Source organism: Papaver somniferum, unplaced genomic scaffold, assembly GCF_003573695.1.
Source record: "Papaver somniferum cultivar HN1 unplaced genomic scaffold, ASM357369v1 unplaced-scaffold_19, whole genome shotgun sequence".
Taxonomy (NCBI): Eukaryota; Viridiplantae; Streptophyta; class Magnoliopsida; order Ranunculales; family Papaveraceae; genus Papaver; species Papaver somniferum.
This window is the reverse complement of record NW_020628818.1, coordinates 11,871,789-11,893,296: the sequence shown is the minus strand read 5'-3', so window position 1 is coordinate 11,893,296 and position 21,508 is coordinate 11,871,789. Positions and strand designations below refer to the sequence as shown.

Sequence of the window (21,508 nt, the reverse complement as noted above, 5' to 3'; positions counted from 1 at the left end):
AAAGAATGATTGTCTGCAAGGTAGCTTGAAAGCAATCTAAGATTTCAACAAATTTGGCCAATATATGAAAAACAAGAACTAAACAGTGAAAATGAAAATTTTGAAACTTACTGATATGAGTTTCTTTTCACTTTACAGTGTAGCGTGGCCCATTCCTGAGATGCTTCTGAAATTTCATCCATCAATTCCTCCCAAGTGGAAACTGTTAACTCCAATTCAACATACATCATCAACAAAATGAAAACCAAAAGAGAAGTACACACAGCTAGAAATTGCGTCAATGTGATATGGACAGGAAAATAGGTAAGGTATTGTTAGATGTTAGATGAAATTGTGACATACAAGGTTATGTTTCAATCCAAATATATACTAATACGTCTAGTGGGCGATCAAGTTAATCAGTACAGGGCTCAAGGCAGCTTGCAGACTTCAAGTATGGTTTAAACAGTTTAGTGTTCTAGGAAAAAGAATGATGATCTGCAACTAGTGAGCTTGAAAGCAATCCATGAGCACGATTTCAACAGATCTGGTTAATATATGAAAACCAAGAACCGAGCAGTGAAAACTGAAATTTTGAAACTTATAATTCAATTTCGCTTAGAAGAGTATCATAGCCTCTTCCTGAGATGCTTCTGAAATTCCATCCATCAATTCCTCCCAAGTTGAAACATCCAATTCATCTATTCACACAAGTAGATGAGTCGAATTGCAAAGCTAAAAATCAACACAAAATTTCAATCACAATAACCTAATTAAAGATTTAAAATCTGCTTGAATCACTAACAAGGATTAACATTCGCATCAAAGAGAGATGATGAATTTTCAGATCTTTCATTGAATTTTAAGGCGCCATTACATCATCAACAAAATGAAAAAGAAAAACGAACTACCCACAGCTAGAAACTGCTTCAATTGAAAACCCAAGTTAATTCACCATCCTTTACAATAATACCCAGGAGCAAACCCTAACCCCCAAATCCATAAAGAGTTCTTCCCTGTCTCTTGAGAGCATAAACAACATCCATAGCAGTGACAGTCTTTCTTCGAGCATGTTCAGTGTAGGTAACAGCATCACGAATCACATTCTCAAGAAAGATCTTGAGAACACCTCGAGTCTCTTCATAAATCAAACCACTGATACGTTTAACACCACCTCTCCTGGCTAATCTTCTGATAGCTGGTTTAGTAATACCTTGAATATTATCTCTCAACACCTTCCTGTGTCTCTTCGCTCCTCCCTTTCCCAAACCCTTCCCTCCTTTCCCTCTTCCTGACATTTTGGAACGAAATGTTTTGATTGTGAATTCGATTTGGAGGAAGAAATTGGGATTTTATTGCTTCTTTGGTTTGATTATGTCCGCTAGATGAGATACTGATCCAGGTGAAGACTCTGGTTTGTGTTGGAAGCGTTAGATTAAATCCTATCAAATGTGATTGGTTAAAATAAAGGTAGTCGGATCGGAAACAGTTTTGTGTTTTCTCTTCCTATTGAAGATGTGAACCGTCAGATTCGAGTTCGATCCGTAGCTTGGAATTTTCATGGATTTCTATCGTAGGATTAGAAATGCTGACTTCTGATTGGTTCGGTAATGAATCAACAATTTCCGTCCATAACACCCTGCCACTAATGCGCGCCCTGCCATGTCTAGTATGATTGAATAATCTTGTGCAGTGGTTGGTTCAAGAAGTTCTGCCAAACGAGTTCCCATGTTTTCACGGAAATTAGATATTGTTCCTAGTTACCACTTTTCTTTTTTTGAGTTAAGAAAGGTTATATTAAAAAGAAAAAAAGGTAAAGTACAGGGACTCGGATCTGGCTATACACACATCACATGTGAAGTAAAGAAATCCAGTTAAACAGAATTTGATTTACATCATAACCTCTAAAAACATCACTATTAATAAGCCAAAGCATAATGGTTTGCTTCACCAGCATTATAAGTTCTTCAGCAGTCTTCTCCCTTCCACCAGAAGCCCCTTTACCCCTCTCCTTCCAAAGATGCCACATGACAGCATAAATTATCTTCCACCAGATTTCCTTGCATCTCCCAGATAAGCTATTCATCCTCCAAGATTCAAAAAAGGCTTTTACTGTATTAGGAGCTACCAATGACACCTTAAAAGCATTAAGAAAATAAGACCAAACCTCATAAGCATAAGAGCAATTGACTAACAAGTGATCAGCTGTTTCATTCTCCATTTTGCACATTACACACACTTCACTTTGGACTTCAACATCTCTCCTTATCAACATATTGTAAGTTGGTAAAGATTCATGAAAAATGGCCCATAACATAAAGCTCACCTTTGGAGGAATGTTCTTCTTCCATAAGAACCTGTCAAACTCCCATCCTTCTTCATTTTCCAACTGCATAACATTTCTTTACTGAAAAGCCTTCCTTAAATTCCAACTCATCCCCAGCATCATTCAAGTTGTGTGCAGGCCCAAATTCATTACATATCATGTCCCACTGTAGCTGCTCAGCAAAAAAACATCTCTTTCTAGTGTTCCTAGTTACCACTTAATACTCAGTTTAACCCTATAGTTTTTATGAAAAAAAATTATTAATGTTGTAGGGCCTACGGCCCATGGGTGTGCGGCCCAACTAGAAGCCTAAAGGTTTTCTCTTTACATGTATATAAAAGATACTTTACCTCTGTAATAAGCTAATCAACAGAAATCCTTCTCTTCTCTGCCTCTTCCTTTTGTTCCCTATTATTCTACTAAAACACGTTATCAGCACGAAGCTTTACCGTAGATCTATATTGGATCGGTTGATTTTTTTTTTTGCATGGATGCGTTACCAGGTATTTCTTTTGAACAAAGAAATTTCTTTTCATAGTATATATTAGGGTTTCACGAAATCATGATTATCAAACTAAAGATTTCACCGTTAGATATTCATGAAAATTTAATATGTTCAACCCCATTAGTCTTTATTTACTATGTTACAATTTAAATAAAATCGGAATATGATGCAATCTCCAAATTCTTATTTTAATAGAACTGTCTTCGTTTGGAAAACCTTAATTATAACAGCGTAGAAAAGCCTAAGTTTCGTATAGTTTTAACCGTTGGATTATTCTGTAATTTTGATATGCGGTATATGTTATCCTCATAGAGAGACCGTAAAAATTTCATAAAGAACCATCGAAAGTACTCCAAAGTAGGTGATATTTCCTGCTGTGTCCACAAAAATGTGAATTAGAACAGTTATATGGCGTCATAAATATATTTTTATCTAGCCGTTGGATGTCTTTGAAATTTTAACATGTATGTCAACATTTTGGTGAGTCTACAATACAAATTTCATCATGATCGGACTATGATGCATTTGTCTGTCGATCAGAATAGTTGAAAGAAGAGTTTTTTCAATTTTTAGGGTTAACGATATATTTTGGGCTCATATGCTAATAGTTTCACACTTATTATCAATGGGCGTGAATATTTCATATATAATGGACCATATATGTTTATATTAATTATTAAACATGACCTTGTCAACCCAATGGACCGGGTCTTGACCAAATAGTTGACCATACTTTGACTAAACCTATTCGACTATAATTTGACCTTTTGAACTCAGAAGTACTTGAGCACCACTAAAGAGTCTATCATGTGGAAGTTTGTGTACACAAGTACAATACTTTCTTCATAAAAATCTCCAACTTATAAAGATACACCTTTTCAAAGAGGGAGCCATACATACCTTCAACATTTCCAAGGCGACATATTAACTTCATACGATGTATTGCTTTGAAGGAAGTTTGTCAAAAAATTCATTTTCCCCCAAACTTGAATATTAAGTGGGATGTAATCCACTTGTTATACTATAATGAGTCAATAACTTTGACAATGATATATTGTAATTAAAAACACACCTCACGTTTTGTGGAAAGAAACTCACAAAAGTTTCCATGAGTCAGAGATGCAATTCTTGCTCCAGTAGCAATGATACAAAGTAAGTGTATCCACCTATAATGGGATAATGATGTAATTCCGACTCATACCAATGAGAGTTGCAAATCTTAGTATAAGTATTTTATTGAGAATGATACAAGCGTTGTAATGCAAGTATCATATATTAGTAGTCAACTACAAGAGATATAGGGAGTTTAAAGGAAAACGAACACACTATATTCTTGGAAAAAAGAAATTTTCCAAGTCAATACACTTACCATTTTTTTTCTTACCTTTATTCAATCGAATTCGTATGGTTAGATTCTACATTTTGATCCTAAACTGTTGTCTACATGATAGTTTGACATATATTTCATTAGCTAAAATAAAGAAAAAATAATTTTTTGCAAAGAATTAAATTCATTATCTGCACCTATGGAATGAAAAGTATATCATTTTCATGAGATTGAAATACTCTAAAGAACTTGAGGTATGCTCAAAAGTACTTGAGTTATAAGGATCATTCGTACATTATGATGAAAAGTATATCATCTTCATGAACGATAACACCATAAAGTAAATGAGATAGATTTTCTTTTGTTAGTAATAAGGTCACACCACTTATTACACGAAACTCTTAAGGAATTTAAATTAGTTGTTGAAATATTTCCTTATAATGTGATTACGATGATTGGATCATCGAGAGAAGCAATGCTCAAATTTTGTTTCCAAGATGAAACAAAGGTTAAAAGTCACAAAAGCTCTATATGTACCGAGAGCTAATCACCTTGTTAAATTCCAAAGAGACCCATGCAAGTGGATATCATATGGAAACTCACAATGATGAGAATGCAATTGATTGTATCTTTTATAGTCTCTAATATATTTGGAAGGAAATATATCTTAGAGAAACTAATGAGTCAATCTAGTGAAATGTAAATCACTATAGTATTTGGATTATTGAATCCAAATTGACTTTGACGATGAAATATTGGGAATTGACTCATACAGACTTTGACATAACCATAAAGGCATTTTGGTTGTGACATGATGTTTTGTTTTGAAAGGACTCACACGTACATCACTGTGTTCGAGTGGACGAGACAATGGGAAAAAGATTGACAGAATGTGAAGTAACAACATATCTCTCAATGAGTGTTCTCTAAAGAACTAGATGCACAAACCCCCTTCCCGTTATGCTTTTAAGTAAGAGAGCATATCACTCATTTCACAAAGCCTTCAGTAAAATAGGACCGAGACCATCCTAAGATTCAAATGGTAAACAATCCATTACAAAGAAAACGAGGTCATATTTAGAAAAATATTCATGCAGAATGCGGACCATTACAGTGACTTATGAATCTCGTAGATTTTTTGACATTTTGGACTAATTATAGTTCCAAAGTAATGTTGCGTATTATACATGTAAGGACTCACCACCCGTTGTAAATGCTAGAGAGTATACATCAAAAGGACTTGATGGTTATTGCATGTTTAATAGGATCTATGTAGAGCATCATATACCATATGGTCTTGCAAAGGCTATCATCAAAGGTTACATATGGTGCTTAAGGAATGGTTATGCGTACAAACCTACCTTTAACTACTTGGGGAATATGCAATATTACACGCATATTCACTTATTCGTTTTAGACCCACAATTGGTCAACCATTCTTTGCGTACCAGTTGGTAACTAGATATAAGCCTGACATTTTGTGTTCTTACGCATTTTTGGATGCACTATATATGTGCCCTTACGACTCCACACCGTACTTTGATGGGTCATCAAAATGGTTAAGTGATTATGTTGGACAAGAATTTCCAACAATTATACGCATTTTAAAACCTTTGGCAGGAGATCTCTTACCGCTAGATTTGCGAGTTATCACTTTAATGAGACAGTCTTCCCGTCGTTAGGGGGAGATAAGAAATAGTATTTTCTAAGGGAACGACAAGATTTATCGTGGTGTGTTTCCACTGTGTCTCATATTGATTCTTGTACTCCACAAATGTAAATGTGAAGTGAAATAATAATCGATTTTCAGAATGTACATCGATGTCGCGAAAGTGATGAGATCACACATACCAGCTGCAAACCTACCTGCAAGGTTACAAATCCTTAATAATGGATATACACCATAGACTAAGGTGTTACAACTACACTTATTGGAAGTGTGGTTGAGGCCGTGGCTCCATAAAGGAAGTTGGAGATACCACTTGATTCGATCAATCCTCACCTAGAAAGGAAGTAGGTGAGGAAGGAACAACTTACCTATATCATCAGAAATCATCTCATAAGATTGTCTCTGAATATGTCCATGAATCAAACTGAAGGACGCTCGAATATTAACGATTCCATAGAAAATGACATCCCAAGTGGATTATGAGAATGCACACGAGTCAATGGAAAGATCATGCGAGCATATTGATGATTAATTTCATATACACTTGCTTAAGGAAATAGAGCAAGATGAGATTGAACCGTGCTCCTTGTTGCTTAATGTCTACGAATAACATATTTGGCCTATACAATCCAGGTAGAACTTGTATCTTTGACAAATATACAGGTATTTAGTGTGGTAATGCTAACCAACCAAGTGTAAAGCCTATTGGACATACATGATTAATTTGTCATAAAGCATAATGAGAATAAATAAGTCTTAAAGTATAAAGACTCGCCTTGTGGCGCGAGGTTTCTCACAAAGCCCTGGAATTGTTTTGTAATGAACTTCATAGTGTTCGGCTACTCAGTTATCTTGGTAATTTCAAAAGGACTTGAAATGCAGCATATGTATGGGGTTGTTACGTATCTCTGAAAGAATCAAGAGATAGAAGATATTATAAAATTACTTGGTAGACTTTTTTTACCAAAATCAAGTGACTCTAAACCACATAGTGCGTTTACAGTTAGATAGAACGCTCACTTATAGATAGAAGCAATCAGGTGGATGTGGTATACCCGTCTAAGTGGCTATTTGATTTGGAGGGGATATACAAGTAAATTATTTTTCCTTGCGTATTCACAAGAAAGTTCCTGATTTGGAATTGTAGCTACCTATGTCGATGGTACAAACATGATGGGTACTCTTGATGTAATAAGAGACCTTAAAAGTTATTTGAAATACGAATATGATATCAAAAATCTGGGGAAAGCTCGACCGAATACTGAGCTTGTGGTATATTATTCCACCAGTTTGCATATGTCTAAAGTTGTTAGGAAATTTAATAAAGACATACATCCTGATAGCACTCCCATGATTAGTCGAGGTTCAAATGTAAGTAAGTGACCATTTCGTCTAAAGGAAGTTGACGAAGATGTGTTGGGATGAAATTCCATATCTAAGTACAATATACGCATTGTTGTACTTAGTATAGTAATATACTCGATCGAATTTTACATCCTCGTGGAACTTGTTAGCTAGATATAGCTCAGCGCCAACGCAACGTCATTGGAATGGTACAATGAATGTAATCATGTACTTAAAAGTAACCATTGACATGAGTTTGTTTGTTTATCCCAGCAAAAATATAAAAATGAATACTAAAGGAACTGTAATCCAAAGGTTGTTGATTATGAAGGAATAATAATTCTTCTCCAACGAAAGTAATTAGGGGGAGATATGGTAGACTATTTTCTAAGTCATTACCGACATTCGGTTTCGAAAAGTACACGACTAAAGAAACTGTATGGAACAACTCTTAATCAGGGGGAGATGCCGACATCAGGGGGGGATCCAAGGATATGATGTCGACATATTTTACTTCGAACTTGAAGCTGTGTTGTACTTTTTTTCCCTTCAATCGAGAATAGTTTTTCTCAAAGGGTTTTGTTACTCGACAAGGTTTTTAGCGAGACAACACTAAAAACATCAAGTATGTTGAACGTTGAAGACATAGAGATCGCGTTGATATTACTGAAAATATCTGAATCAAAGAAATGAAACGCGATATTCTCTTAAGCAACGTAACTTCCAGAATCAACAACATGGTCTTATAAACATTCAAGTCACCAAAGTAAAGTGTGATAAACTCCTTTTGAATGCATTAAACTAATGAAAATTATCTGACATCAGGGGATCATCTAATGGTGTGTTGAACTATTTTCCTTTGCTGAGGTTGCTTTTTCCCTCGGGATTTTGTTACTCGGCAAGGTTTTTAATGAGGCAACATATTTGAGTCCATCTATGTTCTAAGTTTGCTTAATATTATATTCTTTTTTTTAGTTCAGGTTTTGTCCCTTGGGATTTTCCTGACGAAGTTTTAACGAGGCAATTAACTTAGACTCGTCGATCTTTGAAAATCGAATTGCATGTTATGAACTACATGTAAAGCACGTGACAACATTTGAAGTACTACACGTGAAGAGTTTTACCAAGGTTTTATCCCACTGGGTTTTTCCTTATCAAAGTTTTAATGAGGCGATTGATTTCGGCACAAGTCATCAAGAAGAGGACGACAATTGAAGACCTACATTCGAAGCACTATACATGAAGCACTACAAACGGAGTTTTATTGGACCACACAAGGGGGAGTGTTGTAGGGCCTACGGCCCATGGGTGTGCGGCCCAACTAGAAGCCTAAGGGTTTTACATGTATATAAAAGATACTTTACTTCTGTAATAAGCTAATTAACAGAAATCCTTATCTTCTCTGCCTCTTCCTTTTTTCCCTATTATTCTACTAAAACAATTAAACATTTTTTATCTATTATATATTTTTTAATATGTCTATATTTTTTATTAAGAATAAGGAATATTCAAATGTGCGTCTTTGTTACCGTTAAATTGTTAAAAACTGCTAAAAACAGGGATTTACGAAGAACAAATACAAATACCATAAAGGAAATAAAGTGGTTCCATGTTTTACAGCTACGTCCAAAATACAAATTAAATACCTGGGTTAAAGGGTGGATCATGGATCCGGAATTCATGCGATGCTCGGATAAAATTCTCCCTATCTCATGGTTCATATAGAAACATAGATGTGCGGTAATGTTTGACAAGGTCAATCCAAACCCGAGCAACCTTATAGAGAAAATAAAGAATTTCTTGCAACATACTCCCCAGAAAAATGTTCATTGGGCAAATACGCCTCAGAGGAGAACAATTTCAAAATCCAAATGATCAGGATTAAATTTGGGTTGCATAATCTTTATTGATGGTGTTTTTAAGAAAGAAGACTCCTCCATGGGATATGAGTTATCCTTTACTCGGTGGATCAAGAAACTTTCGTGCACATCTCAGCGGGATCCGAGTAGGCATCTTTGGCGTTTCACGCGGAAATCAAAATCTTTGTGAAAATACGAGGGTACCCAAATATACCTCAATCTAAAAAATTTCCTACCTATAATTCCTTTCTCCGAAAGTGATTGTCCATGGACTGAGTCGAGACAATCCAACTAATCGGTTCACACTTCGTATGATCGTCTATGTATACGAGATTGAGACAATACAACAACGAAGTATGTTTACTTGATAAAAAGGTCCGGACTTAAACAAACACAATGGGATCACTTATCAAGTAAATATGAATTAACGTGTAATTTACTTTAATTATAATAAAACAATTATAATACGGAAAATAAAAGTATATGGCACAGTAAGATTTTGTTAACGAGGAAACCGAAAATGCAGAAAAACCCCGGGACCTTGTACAGAATTGAATACTCTCAGGATTAAGCCGCTATGCAAAATTAAACCTAACTTCGTATAGTTAAGACCAAGCAACCAAACCTATAGTTCACCTAGTTCCGTCTGTATTCCCACGCCTCCAACTTATGAATAAGTCACGTACTTGGAACAATTCATTTGGTTTGTATTCCAAACACTAAAGGAACAACAAATATGTTTGGTATCAACTCTCTTCAACCAAGTGATATGAGTCGTACAAAGGCTCTTCTGTTTATCTTAACATAAACTCCTTCGTCAGGTCCTTAGATCTATCTTATGTTCAATTACCGAATTAATCGTTAAGATTTTGCCAACAACACTCTTAATCCAAAGAATTGTGTTGATGCTGATCTACTCAATTAATAAATCCAATTCTATCACAAGGATAAAACCGATTATTAATTGGATCCTCTTTTTACCGAAACAAGTATTGTGCACACCAAAGATTATGAACCCAAAATCAGAAATCTTCAAACTCTTCTTTGTCTTCAAATATTCTTAGATCTTAACTAAACACCTGCACCCAATCACTTGAATCTCTTGTGATCAATCACACACAGAACGGAGACTGTTAACAATGGATTATCACAAGATCGTCTTAGAACTAACAACAGTCTAAAGATCCATGTCGAAACTCTGAACTAGTTTGAGTGAATCTTATATCAGAAGAGAAGATCCTCAATCATAAAAAAAACTAGGTGCAATCAAAGTTCAACCACCGTTAGTCAATCAAATCAATCGAAAACAAAAGATAAACCGCAATTATCTAGTTTCCCACCAACGGTACTAATAGAGCTTCTCAATCCCAAATAAGACTTTAAAACGAGCGGTCGTAAGAGATTTCGCCTAATTAGGTTACTCTCTTCTCCAAATAGGCGGCTTCACAAGTAGTAGCACACACAAGAGGTAGTTTGCTGTTATGAAGGATTAGTTTGTTGGAAATGCAAACTTCAATATTTATAGACAAGGAAGTTTGGACACCAAGGAATTTCCAAAACCGAAAATATTCTCAAGATATTCATTAAAGCACAAATTCGGTTTCCATAATTCTTGGAAATTCTCTGTCCAAAAATAATGATCGAAATCTCTTGGAAAATCTGTAATTAGTAAATGCACATTACTAATTCTTATTTTCCTAAAAATGAAATTAATAACCTTAATTAAAAGATTTTTAACTTATTATGTTTCGATCATGGGATTCTCTTCCCTTAGCTGTTAAGGAATAACTTTGAACAATTAAAGATTAAATTTCACATCACGTGTACAAAGTATGTCGACATCCTTACTTTGTAAGTCCTCTTTCATACTTACAACCTTGAAACCGATTTGCCACACTTCCAAACAAGTTTAGAATTGGTTCATCTGACTTTCAAGAACTATGCGATTGATCAAATAACATTCAATCACAAATCATGGGTGTAACGGTTCTACCTTCCATGTGAGCATTGTGCATAGTCACACTAGCTTTCCAAAATTCGGTTGACTAGGTACTAGGATCGGTGATAGACCCATTTTTGTGTCTGATTTGTCCTCAATGTTTGTATTGTTGGTACTCGATTGTGTGCTTATAATGGTGTTTTATGTGTTTGTAGGTGTTTTTAGAAAAATACACTTGTGTGGAAAAAGTTGCTCGAAAAGTGCTATTTGGACCCCGGAGGAGATTTGCTATTCGGACCCCAGTTTTGGCTAAGGGGCATCTCAGTTGGGCATCTACTATTCGCACCCCTACTAATCATAGGGGGTGTCCGTCTTCTTCATCTTGTTTTGGCGGGAAAATAGAGTTTTCCGCTGCGCAACTTTCAGGGCAAGGATTGGACGTGAGTTTTGCCGAGTTTCTCTCGGATTTGACTTGGAATAATCCTGTTTCACTAAAACAGCGAAGGTGTCTGATTCATGCACGCGAATAAGGGAAGATTTGGGTTGATTCTCGATAAAACTGGGAAGAAGTATTACGGGGTTTATGGTTGATTTTCTGGTGATTTTTATACGGACGTTAAGTGCAGTCTAGGGAGGATATATTCTCTAGATTTTATACCATTGATTGGGAGAGATATTATACAACTGGAGAAGACGTGTAGAAGAGATAAAAAAGGGAAGAAAAGCTGGATTATTCCCGTGACCTGCAAATAAAGAAAGTAGATTGATCGGATTTATTACGAGAGATTTTTGGATGTTGTTGGGTTATAAATAGTGTTGAGGTAGCATAGAGGGAGAGGGAGAGTTTTGGGGAGCAGTGGGAACGAACAGAGAGTCGACAAATCAAAGTTGCAGGAAACACTATTTTTGCTGCTGCATAGATGAAGAACACGAAGAACATACCAACCAAGACAGTCGTTTATCAACAGTGATAACGACACACATCCGTGGGTCTTAGAAGCTACAGACTCAGCGACTGTTGCGCGACAGTCTTATTTGATATAGTAACAACAACAGTACTCATTTATCGTTCTTTGTAACAGCTGGTTTGTAACAGAAATAAGTGTTACAAACCCGTTTTTAATTATTTTCTCCCATATTATCATCCTTGTAAGCACCTTTTGAGCAATGAATTATCTTTTTGAGTGTGTTTGCATCATGATGAAGAGCTAAACCCAATCCTTGGGGCGATGGAGGAAGCTGTTGTTTTGATAGAAGTGATATATCTTTATTTTAAATTAATTATAGCAATTCAATTATGATTTTTGCATTGAACTAAAAATGGATTATATGATTTTGATTAGTTAGGTGTATTTTCTCTTGATAGAATATGCTTGGTTTAGAGTTTTGATATTCTATGCTTGGATTAACATCTATTCTTTTAAAAATCTACATGTCTAGGCAATACTATTAGAATCAATTTTAATGTTGAGTTGCGAAATTATTGTTTTATTAAATCACTAATATCGACCAATGGTGGAATCCTAACCTAAAAAAATATTCACATCACCTTTTTATTTGAGTTTATTATTATCATTTATAAAATTTAAGTCTAAAAAATCTGCTTTCACAAGTCTTGAACAAACCATTACTTACCACTTGCACAACTATTGTAAAAATATCATCAATTTTTGGCGTCGCCGACGCGGACTTGTCTTTAGGCTAGAGTTTTTAGATTTTTTTTTTAGGTTTTTATTTGCTTTTCATTTTTATTTTATTTGTTCTTCTTTACGTTTTTGGATTTTTATCTTTTCCTTACAGATTTTGGAGTTTGGAGCGAAAGAAAAAGTTGCCAAAGCTTTTGGTGAATACTTAAAGATTTGGAGTAAAAGCAAAGCGAAAGGAACGAAAGAAAAGAAGAATAAAAATTAATTAAAAAAAAGAGAGAGAGAGAGATTTTTTTTTTTTTTTAGATTTTTTTTAGACTATATTTTTCTTTTGCACTTTATTTTTGGACTTTGGACTGTGAACTTTGAGACTTTATTTTTTTTATTTTTAACCCTACGGAAGGGTAGTTTAAATATAAATTGTTTGCAGAGAAGGACGACGATTACGATATCGCCTCGGCCCCTCGGGTTTGTACATGACATAGGAGTCGTGGCCCGATTCGACTTCAGCGGTTCATCCCCCGTCTGGTACGGGAAGTAAGTTTGACGAAACACTCACGAATCCCCTGTCAGCGAGTTATTGTATTCCTTCGTTTGCATATATGCTGAGGATTTGAAAACGGCTGCTTTCCTAGTAAAGGGCAAGGACTGGCCATACAAGATAAGGATTCGGATTTCATCACCGTTCCATTCTTTCCCGCCTTAGGAAAACGAAACCAAACGCGAACCTAAGCCTAAAATTTGACTAGAACGAGACCTATAGGGTAACGAGCTTAATAGGAAAGTCATTCGAAAAATATTGGTTACTCTTTTAAGCATGCTTCAAAGCACATGATGGTTTCTGTGAGTTGAATACGCCGCCTTGTAACGGCGGTGAGGCCTTGGGTATTAAAGCTCCACTGAGCTTCTCTCGTCTCGATTCAACTTACTTTAACTCAGATTTATTCAAGAGGGGTTTGCTTAAATTGTAACGAATTCCCTTTCGAAGGATTAGAAGATGGTCTAGAAACAATCTAAGTGGAGCCATCATGCTTTTTGTTTGCTAGAAATCAGTAGGTTTGCTGTGGTGGAGTCAGCCTTATTTGTGTTTGCATAGAACTTCCATTCCTTTTAGGATTTATTTCCTTTTCTTTTGTTTTTCTAGTGTATGCTCGAGGTTATTAGAGAGCGGGCTTGGAAAAGAAACACTCTAGGTCGTTTGATTAGTGATAAACCTAGTAGTTCTTCTTGTGAAGGCGGGGAGCTCGAAGACTCTTATTTTGAGAGCCCTGTCTTTGGAAATTTCAGCTTTGAAAACTTGACAATTGGTGAAGAAAGTACTCCTAGTCCTTTGGTAGTGCCAGAAATGACAACTTTGAAAGCTTTATTAAACCCAACTAGGACCTATCGTCCGTCTTGTATCAAGTTAGCTGAAACCGAGGTAAATTATGAACTCAAACCTGGGACTTTACAGATGCTCCCAATCGTTTTAGGAAAAGAGAATGAATAGGGAATTTGAGTAAGTTTGGTAATCTGAAAATTAAAAAACCTTAGTGATGATGCGTTGAATCTTAGGTTATTCCCCTTTTCCTTAAAAGATAAAGCCAAATCTTGGTTGTATAGTTTGGCTTCTAAGTCAATTGAAACCTATGACCAACTTACATCTGCCTTTATACAAAAGTTTTTCCCAAGGCACAAAACATCGTCTATTAGGACACAAATCTGTACTTTTGCTCAACAAGAGGGAGAATCTTTATATAGGTATTTAGAAAGGTTCAGTGACTTAATATCTCAATGTCCTCATCATGGTTTAGAGATGGTTAGGTTAGTTCAGATCCTCTACGAGGGTTTAGATTATTCAACAACAACCATGGTTGGGTCCTTATGCACGGGTAGATTTGAGAATAAAATTGTTGATGAGGCGATGACATTTTTGAATGAAACTGACGATAAGACCAACAATGGGAAAATAGTAGGGAACCCCAGAAAACAATTCCTCTAAGTAGAGGAAATGTCAATAGGGTAGAAGGATCTTATGATTCAGATGCTAAAATAGCAGCCATAGACAAAAGGTTAGAAGCCTTAGAATTAGGTCATTCTAGTGGTAATAGTAGTACAATAGAGCCTTTTTGGGAAGGCCATACTGTTGAGGAGCAAGCCAATGCTCTTTATAACAACACTAGATTCGATAACCGTCAGAAGTTTGACCCATATTGAGAAACCTATAACACTGGCTGGAGAAACCATCCCAACCTTTCTTGGTCTAAGGGCCAGAATCAAGGTCAGTCTAGTAACTCCCAGGTTCCCCCAGGTTTTGGCTATACTAAGAATCCTTCAGCTCTGGCACAGTTTCAGAACCCTTCGGATAAGAAGATTATGAGTTTAGAAGAGTCTCTTGCTTTGTTAACTCGTAACACTGTGCAGTTTTAGCAATCTGTTTATCAAGGTTTAGAAGAAAATAAGAGAATAGGTCAGGCTAACTCTCAGGCTATTTCCGAGTTGAAAACCCAGGTTAGTCAGATAAAGGAGTCTTTAAGAGAAAGAGGTAGGTTTCCTAGTCAAACTCAACCCAACCCTATAGGAATTAATGAAATAGGTGAAAGACCATACGATCATGTTAATGCAATCACAACCTTTAGGAGCGGTAAAACGGTAGATAATAAGGTAGCCATGCCTAGTGGACATACTGTAGTTCCACCTTCTAATTCTGAAGAGGAGCCCATAGCTGAGGAAACTGAAACAATTTCTAAGGAGTCCCAAGAAATTCCTGATAGGACCACCTATGTGCCTAGAGCCCCATATCCACATTTGTTAGCCCCAACAAAGGAGTCGACTTTCAAGGAGATAATGGAAACATTTAAGCAGGTGAACATCAACATTCCATTATTAGAAGCAATTAGGCAGATGCCCGCTTATGCCAAGTCCTTAAAGATCTTTGTACACGAAAGCGTAAGCTGAATGTCCATAAGAAAGCCTTTTTAGCTGGTCAAGTAAGTTCAATTCTTCTAAACCAAACACCCCCTAAGTATAAGGACCCTGGATGCCCCACCATATATTGTGTGATTGGTAATCATGTAGTTGATAAGGCATTGCTTGACTTAGGAGCTAGTGTTAACTTACTCCCATACCATGTGTATACCCAGCTAGGACTTGGTAAGTTGAAACCGACCAAAATGACACTTCAATTAGCTGATAGGTCTGTCAAAGTGCCTCGTGGTGTCATAGAAGATGTTATTATTGAGGTTGATAGGTTCATATACCCAGTGGATTTTGTTGTTCTAGATACCCAGCATGTTCAGGACCCAAGTGCTCAAATACCGGTGATTTTAGGTCACCCATTCTTAGCCACATCTAATGATGTCATCAATCGTAGAACGAGACTTATGAACATATCTTTTGGTAATATGACTACTAAGCTAAATGTCTTTAATGTCATTAAGTCTTCTGAGATAGATGATTTAGAAGTGGTGAACATGATTAGCACTCTAGTTCCTGATCCTTTAGCCTGCACTATGTTTGATAATCCATTATTTGATGAACCTTTCAATGCTTCGGAGGAGGTAACCATGACGAATACCTTAGTTGATGAACCTATGCTAGAGATTTTCTTTGATAATCCATTATATGAGGATGTTGTTCGTTTAGATGAACAGTACCCAAAAGAAGCTAGTATTTGTGCTGACTTTATGGACCCTAGAATCCATCCCATAGATTTTGGTCCATTTGAGGATATTGTTCACCCTAATTTTGGGGGTAATGATGACTCTAGTGATTGTCATGTATCCCTAATTGAAGTCCCTAACTTGGGACTCGAGCTTTGTGCGTCTAAGATACTACTTGAGTTTCTTCAAACTCTGCTACCCGATCCTCCAAATATTGTCCATGAAGAAACCCAATTCTTAGAGGCATGTCATTCGGTTGAACCTGTTTTCCTAGACACTTATATAGAGCCCAAAGAGACACCCCAGATAAATCTAGTTGCCTTGATGAAAGACCTAGGTCAAGTTATGCTCCGTCAGCTCATTTTTTTCCAAGATGGTAGTCTTTCTTTTGTGTCTGCTCTATTTGGTTCTGAGGACCCGCAACTATTTCGGATATTGGTATATGACTTTGGAAGGTGACAATCCTTTTTGAGGTATTTGATGTCCATCTAGAGACTTTATGGAAATATCCTTCCTTATTTGTTTTCCTATCCATCAAGTGGTAACAATTTCTCCTTGTTCATGCTTTTAATTTCATCTTTAGAACATTGAGGACAATGTTAGATTTAAGTTTGGGGGTGGGAAAGAAACTTTTTGTTAGCTACAATAAATAAACTCCAGAGCCTAGAAATTTATGCTTATTAAGGTTGGCACTAACCAATCTAAGTGGATGGGAACATCTTGGTTTGTAGGAGTTGAGGAACCAATCTGATTAGATGGAAACATCTAAAGAGTCTATTCATAAAAGCACAGAGCTCAGGTGTTAGAATTAAAAAAAAAAACATGGTAGTTTCGCCATATCTCGTTGAATCCTAATCCTTATGTTTTTATTTTTTAAGTGACTTGGTGGGGTACACGATTCAAGTTGTTTCCTTTGCTATTGTGAATTAGGGTGACTGAGATACAAAAAAAAAAAAGAAGAAGAAGAAGACCGGACCATCAGACCAACCGGAATAGATTCAATAAAGTCAACCACTGGTGCCCTTGTATATGCCATTTGTGTTGACTTAGAGTTAGGTTTATCGACCACTGGTTCCCTTGTATATGCCAGTATGTTGGTATTATTCCAGACCAGTATCTCAGTCCATTAGGATAGGTTCGCTTTGGCAGAGGCCTTCAGACAGATATGGGAAACACCGTTCACTTTAAACCATCTACTTTTCTCTTTATCCATCTTCTTAATCTTTCCATGTGATTGGTTGACTCCGGTTATGATGTCTAGGAACTATCTGAGTAGAGATCTGTCACTTATATATGAATTTTAGTATGCTGACTGCAAACTCGTGTACAACAATTGGAATTTCGCATCAGGGTACTTCCTCCTATAGTCAATGATTGTATGCCAACCAAGGAGATTCTTTAGTGCCTTCCAAGGTTCTGTGTAGATATCTAGGGTCTGGAGTAAAGGTTTTGTGGGTACACCTCTGGTAAACCCTCCAGAGATAACACTCCACCGCTAGGGTCACCTAGCGGTTTAACGGCTTGTTGCACGTGCTAAGTGTAGTCATTTTATTTTCTAGATTATTTTTACTCGAAGACTAGCAAATAATAAGTTTGAGGGTATTTTGACAGACACATTTTTGTGTCTAATTTGTCCTCAATGTCTGTATTGTTGGTACTCGAGTGTGTGCTTATTATGGTGTTTTATGTGTTTGTAGGTGTTTTTAGAGAAATACACTTGTGTGGAAAAAGTTGCTCGAAAAGTGCTATTTGGACCCCCGGAGGAGATTTGCTATTCGGACCCCAGTTTTGGCTAAGGGGCATCTCAGTTGGGCATCTACTATTCACACCCCTACTCTGGATAGGGGGTGTTCTTCTTCTTCACCTTATTTTGGCGGGAAAATAGAGTTTGCCGCTGCGCAACTTTCAGGGAAAGAATTGGACGTGAGTTTTGCCGAGTTTCTCTCGGATTTGACTTGGAATAATCCTGTTTCACTAAAAAAGGGAAGGTAATTGATTCATGCACGGGAATAAGGGAAGATTTGGGTTGATTCTCGATAAAACAGGGAAGAAATATTACGGGGTTTATGGTTGATGTTCTGGTGATTTTTATACGGACGTTAAGTGCAGTCTAGGGAGGATATATTCTCTATATTTTATACCGTTGATTGGGAGAGATATTATACAACCGGAGAAGACGCGTAGAAGAGATGAAAAAGGGAAGAAAAGCTGGATTATTCCTGTGACCTGCAAATAAAGAAAGTAGATTGATCGGAGTTATTATGAGAGATTTTTGGATGCTGTTGGGTTATAAATAGTGCTGAGGTAGCATAGAGGGAGAGGGAGAGTTTTGTGGAGCAGTGAAAACGAACAGAGAGTCGAGAAATCAAAGTTGTAGGAAACACCATTTCTGCTGCATAGCTGAAGAACACGAAGAACAGACCAACCAAGACAGTCGTTCATCAACAGTGATAACGACATACAGCCGTGGGTCTTAGAAGCTACAGACTCAGCGACTGTTGCGCGACAGTCTTATTTGATATAGTAACAGCGACAATACTCATTTATCGTTCTTTGTAACAGCTGGTTTGTAACAGAATTAAGTGTTACAAACCCGTTGTTAATTATTTTCTCCCATATTATCATCCTTGTAAGCACCTTTTGAGCAATGAATTATCTTTTTGAGTGTGTTTGCATCATGATGAAGAGCTAAACCCAATCCTTGGGGCGATGGAGGAAGTTTTTGTTTCGGTAAAAGTGATACATCTTTATTTTAAATTAATAATAGCAATTCTATTATGATTTTTGCATTGAACTAAAAATGGATTATATGATTTTGATTAATTAGGTGTATTTTCTCTTGATAGAATATGCTTGCTTTAGAGTTTTGATATTCTATGCTTGGATTAACATCTATTCTTTTAAAAATCTACATATCTAGGCAATACTATTAGAATCAATTTGAATGTTGAGTTGCAAAATTATTGTTTTATTAAATAACTAATATTGACCAATGGTGGAATCCTAGCCCCAGTCTCTCCACAATATTCACAACACCTTTTTATTTGAGTTTATTATTATCATTTATAAAATTTAAGTCTAAAAAATCTGCTTTCACAAGTCTTGAACGAACCATTACTTACCACTTCTACAACCACTGTAAAAATATCACCAATCGGTTCCCCACATATATATGGTATCTAACTTATATGTGTTGCTCATGTCCGTAGGATCGGTTTCTCTTTTCCTAAAAACGTGTTGCACATGTCCATAGGATTGGTTCCCCTTTCTGCTATAAACTTGCTCCACCTCATACAAGGATCGATTCCCCTTTGTGATGTACTGCACCTCTTACTAGGATCGGTTGCCCTTTTCTAATATTTGGTCAGACATAAAATCACAAACTCGATCATACCATCTCAGGTGATTACTTAAGATCGGTTTCACTAATAAAAGTCATACCAATACATAAGTCAGGCCTTTGTGAATAGTTTTATCAAGAACACAAACAAGTCATGAACGGTTATAATAATCACACATATTGGTTTTTCACAAGATATGCAATGAATAACATTACCAATAACACCTGGCGATTTCCTTTTCGATTCACAAACCAAGTTCATGAATTTACTTCCTTAGAACACATGTACAACATTGTTCCCTAGGATGAAATCCTCACCTCATACCCATACATAAGCACAATATCATTTAAACGATTATGTCGATGTCTTATCTACAAAGTTTAATGGTTAAGCAATAAACCTCGTATTGTATTCCTTAATACTATGTTTATCTAGAGTTCAAACATGCTTCGCAGTTTTGTTTTCAATATGCACGACTTGAAAGATACGTTAGGGAATGAAACAGTTCAAGTCAAATATCACTAACCTCAAGTGGAAGGATGATGTTTTCATTGTAGCTCCTTGCTTCTTCACATCTTCAAGTCTTCGCAATACTTGTAAAGTCTCTGTAGCGCCCCCAAAGCTAGCAGCTGACTAATCCAAGAGATTAAATAAATAAAGAGGCACTAATAAACCAAATCATAAACTTAAGCATTCAATTATAAATCCGCTACAAAACTTAACCCAAAACTAACCCCGCTCAGAAATATACGTATACAAAACTTCTCTCAAATGATACATATACAATATTCATTTGGTTTACAAATAGAACATATATCATAATAAACATAACCGAAATCAATCAATTAACGGACTCAACTCCTCGAAGCTTCCGCTGCGCAACTCTGATCTGTCTCTGAAACTGAAAGTGAGAAAGGGTGAGCACATCATCCCTAAAAGGGGTGCCCATCAGGAATAACACCATGCAGGAACAGTCTCATTATCCTAAGTTTATGATTTGCTGTGGAAAACACCATGCAGGAACCTCCACGATTTTGGAAAAACTATCCCAAGCTCATGTTAAGTATATAAGAAGAAAACATAACTCAGTTGCGGATCACATAGCTAAAGAAGCGCGAATAAAGAATCTCTAACATACGTCATCCAATCTACAACAAAGAGTTATGAAATCAAGTATTGTATCCAGTTTTTTTAATAAAAATGAACTTGTAAACTTATTGTACTATATTTTATAGTTAATGATATTTAACCTTTCCATAAAAAAAATATACAAATCAAGTTATATTAAAGTAGTAATGATTGTAGTATCTTCGGTTTTAAGAAAATAACGTTTATACTTATTCAAGAAGGTATAAGTACTAATAGTGTATCATAAAGATAAAATGAAATAATTTCATTACAAAGAGGTAATCAACGTTACAGAAGAATAAACGACAGACACACATACTTATAGTGTCATCAACCGACATTAAGTAGCGTTAATGATAAAGCACACATACAAATAATTGTGTTTGATTAATAGAAATTAACACAACACATGACAGTCACGTGAGTGATAGATGGAAAGAAATATTTGAGTACTCTTATCATGCACTGCTGTATATAGACTTAACTTGCACGACATGAGCCCATGCCAATACCCCCTCCCCCCTAAATCGAATGGACGTTGACCAACATGAAGCTTGGACCTAAGCATGGTGAATCTTGGAACATGAAGACCCTTTGTGAACACATCTGCAATTCAATAGTAGCCACATAAAAGACATCTAAGGCATTTGACTAAACCAACTCCCTAATGAAATGATAGTCAAGATAGACATGTTTCATCTTTGAATGCAGAACTGGATTGGAAACCAAAAATATGGATCTAATGTTTTCACAACCCATCTTAGGAATAACAGATAGAGAGAGATGAAGATCCTTGAGGATAAA

General features: G+C 36.2%; 2 protein-coding genes across 2 annotated transcripts; both read right to left on the bottom strand.

Moving 5' to 3' along the window:
* Positions 1 to 789: 789 nt before the first annotated feature.
* Positions 790 to 1,310, bottom strand: LOC113338834 (histone H4). Its single transcript, XM_026584229.1, has one exon. It carries the CDS (start codon positions 1,275 to 1,277, stop codon positions 966 to 968), a length of 312 nt encoding a protein of 103 aa, XP_026440014.1. The 5' UTR covers positions 1,278 to 1,310; the 3' UTR covers positions 790 to 965.
* A 518-nt stretch (positions 1,311 to 1,828) lies between these two features.
* On the bottom strand, positions 1,829 to 2,374 carry LOC113338526. Its single transcript, XM_026583929.1, has one exon. It carries the CDS (start codon positions 2,372 to 2,374, stop codon positions 1,829 to 1,831), a length of 546 nt encoding a protein of 181 aa, XP_026439714.1.
* Positions 2,375 to 21,508: the final 19,134 nt, after the last annotated feature.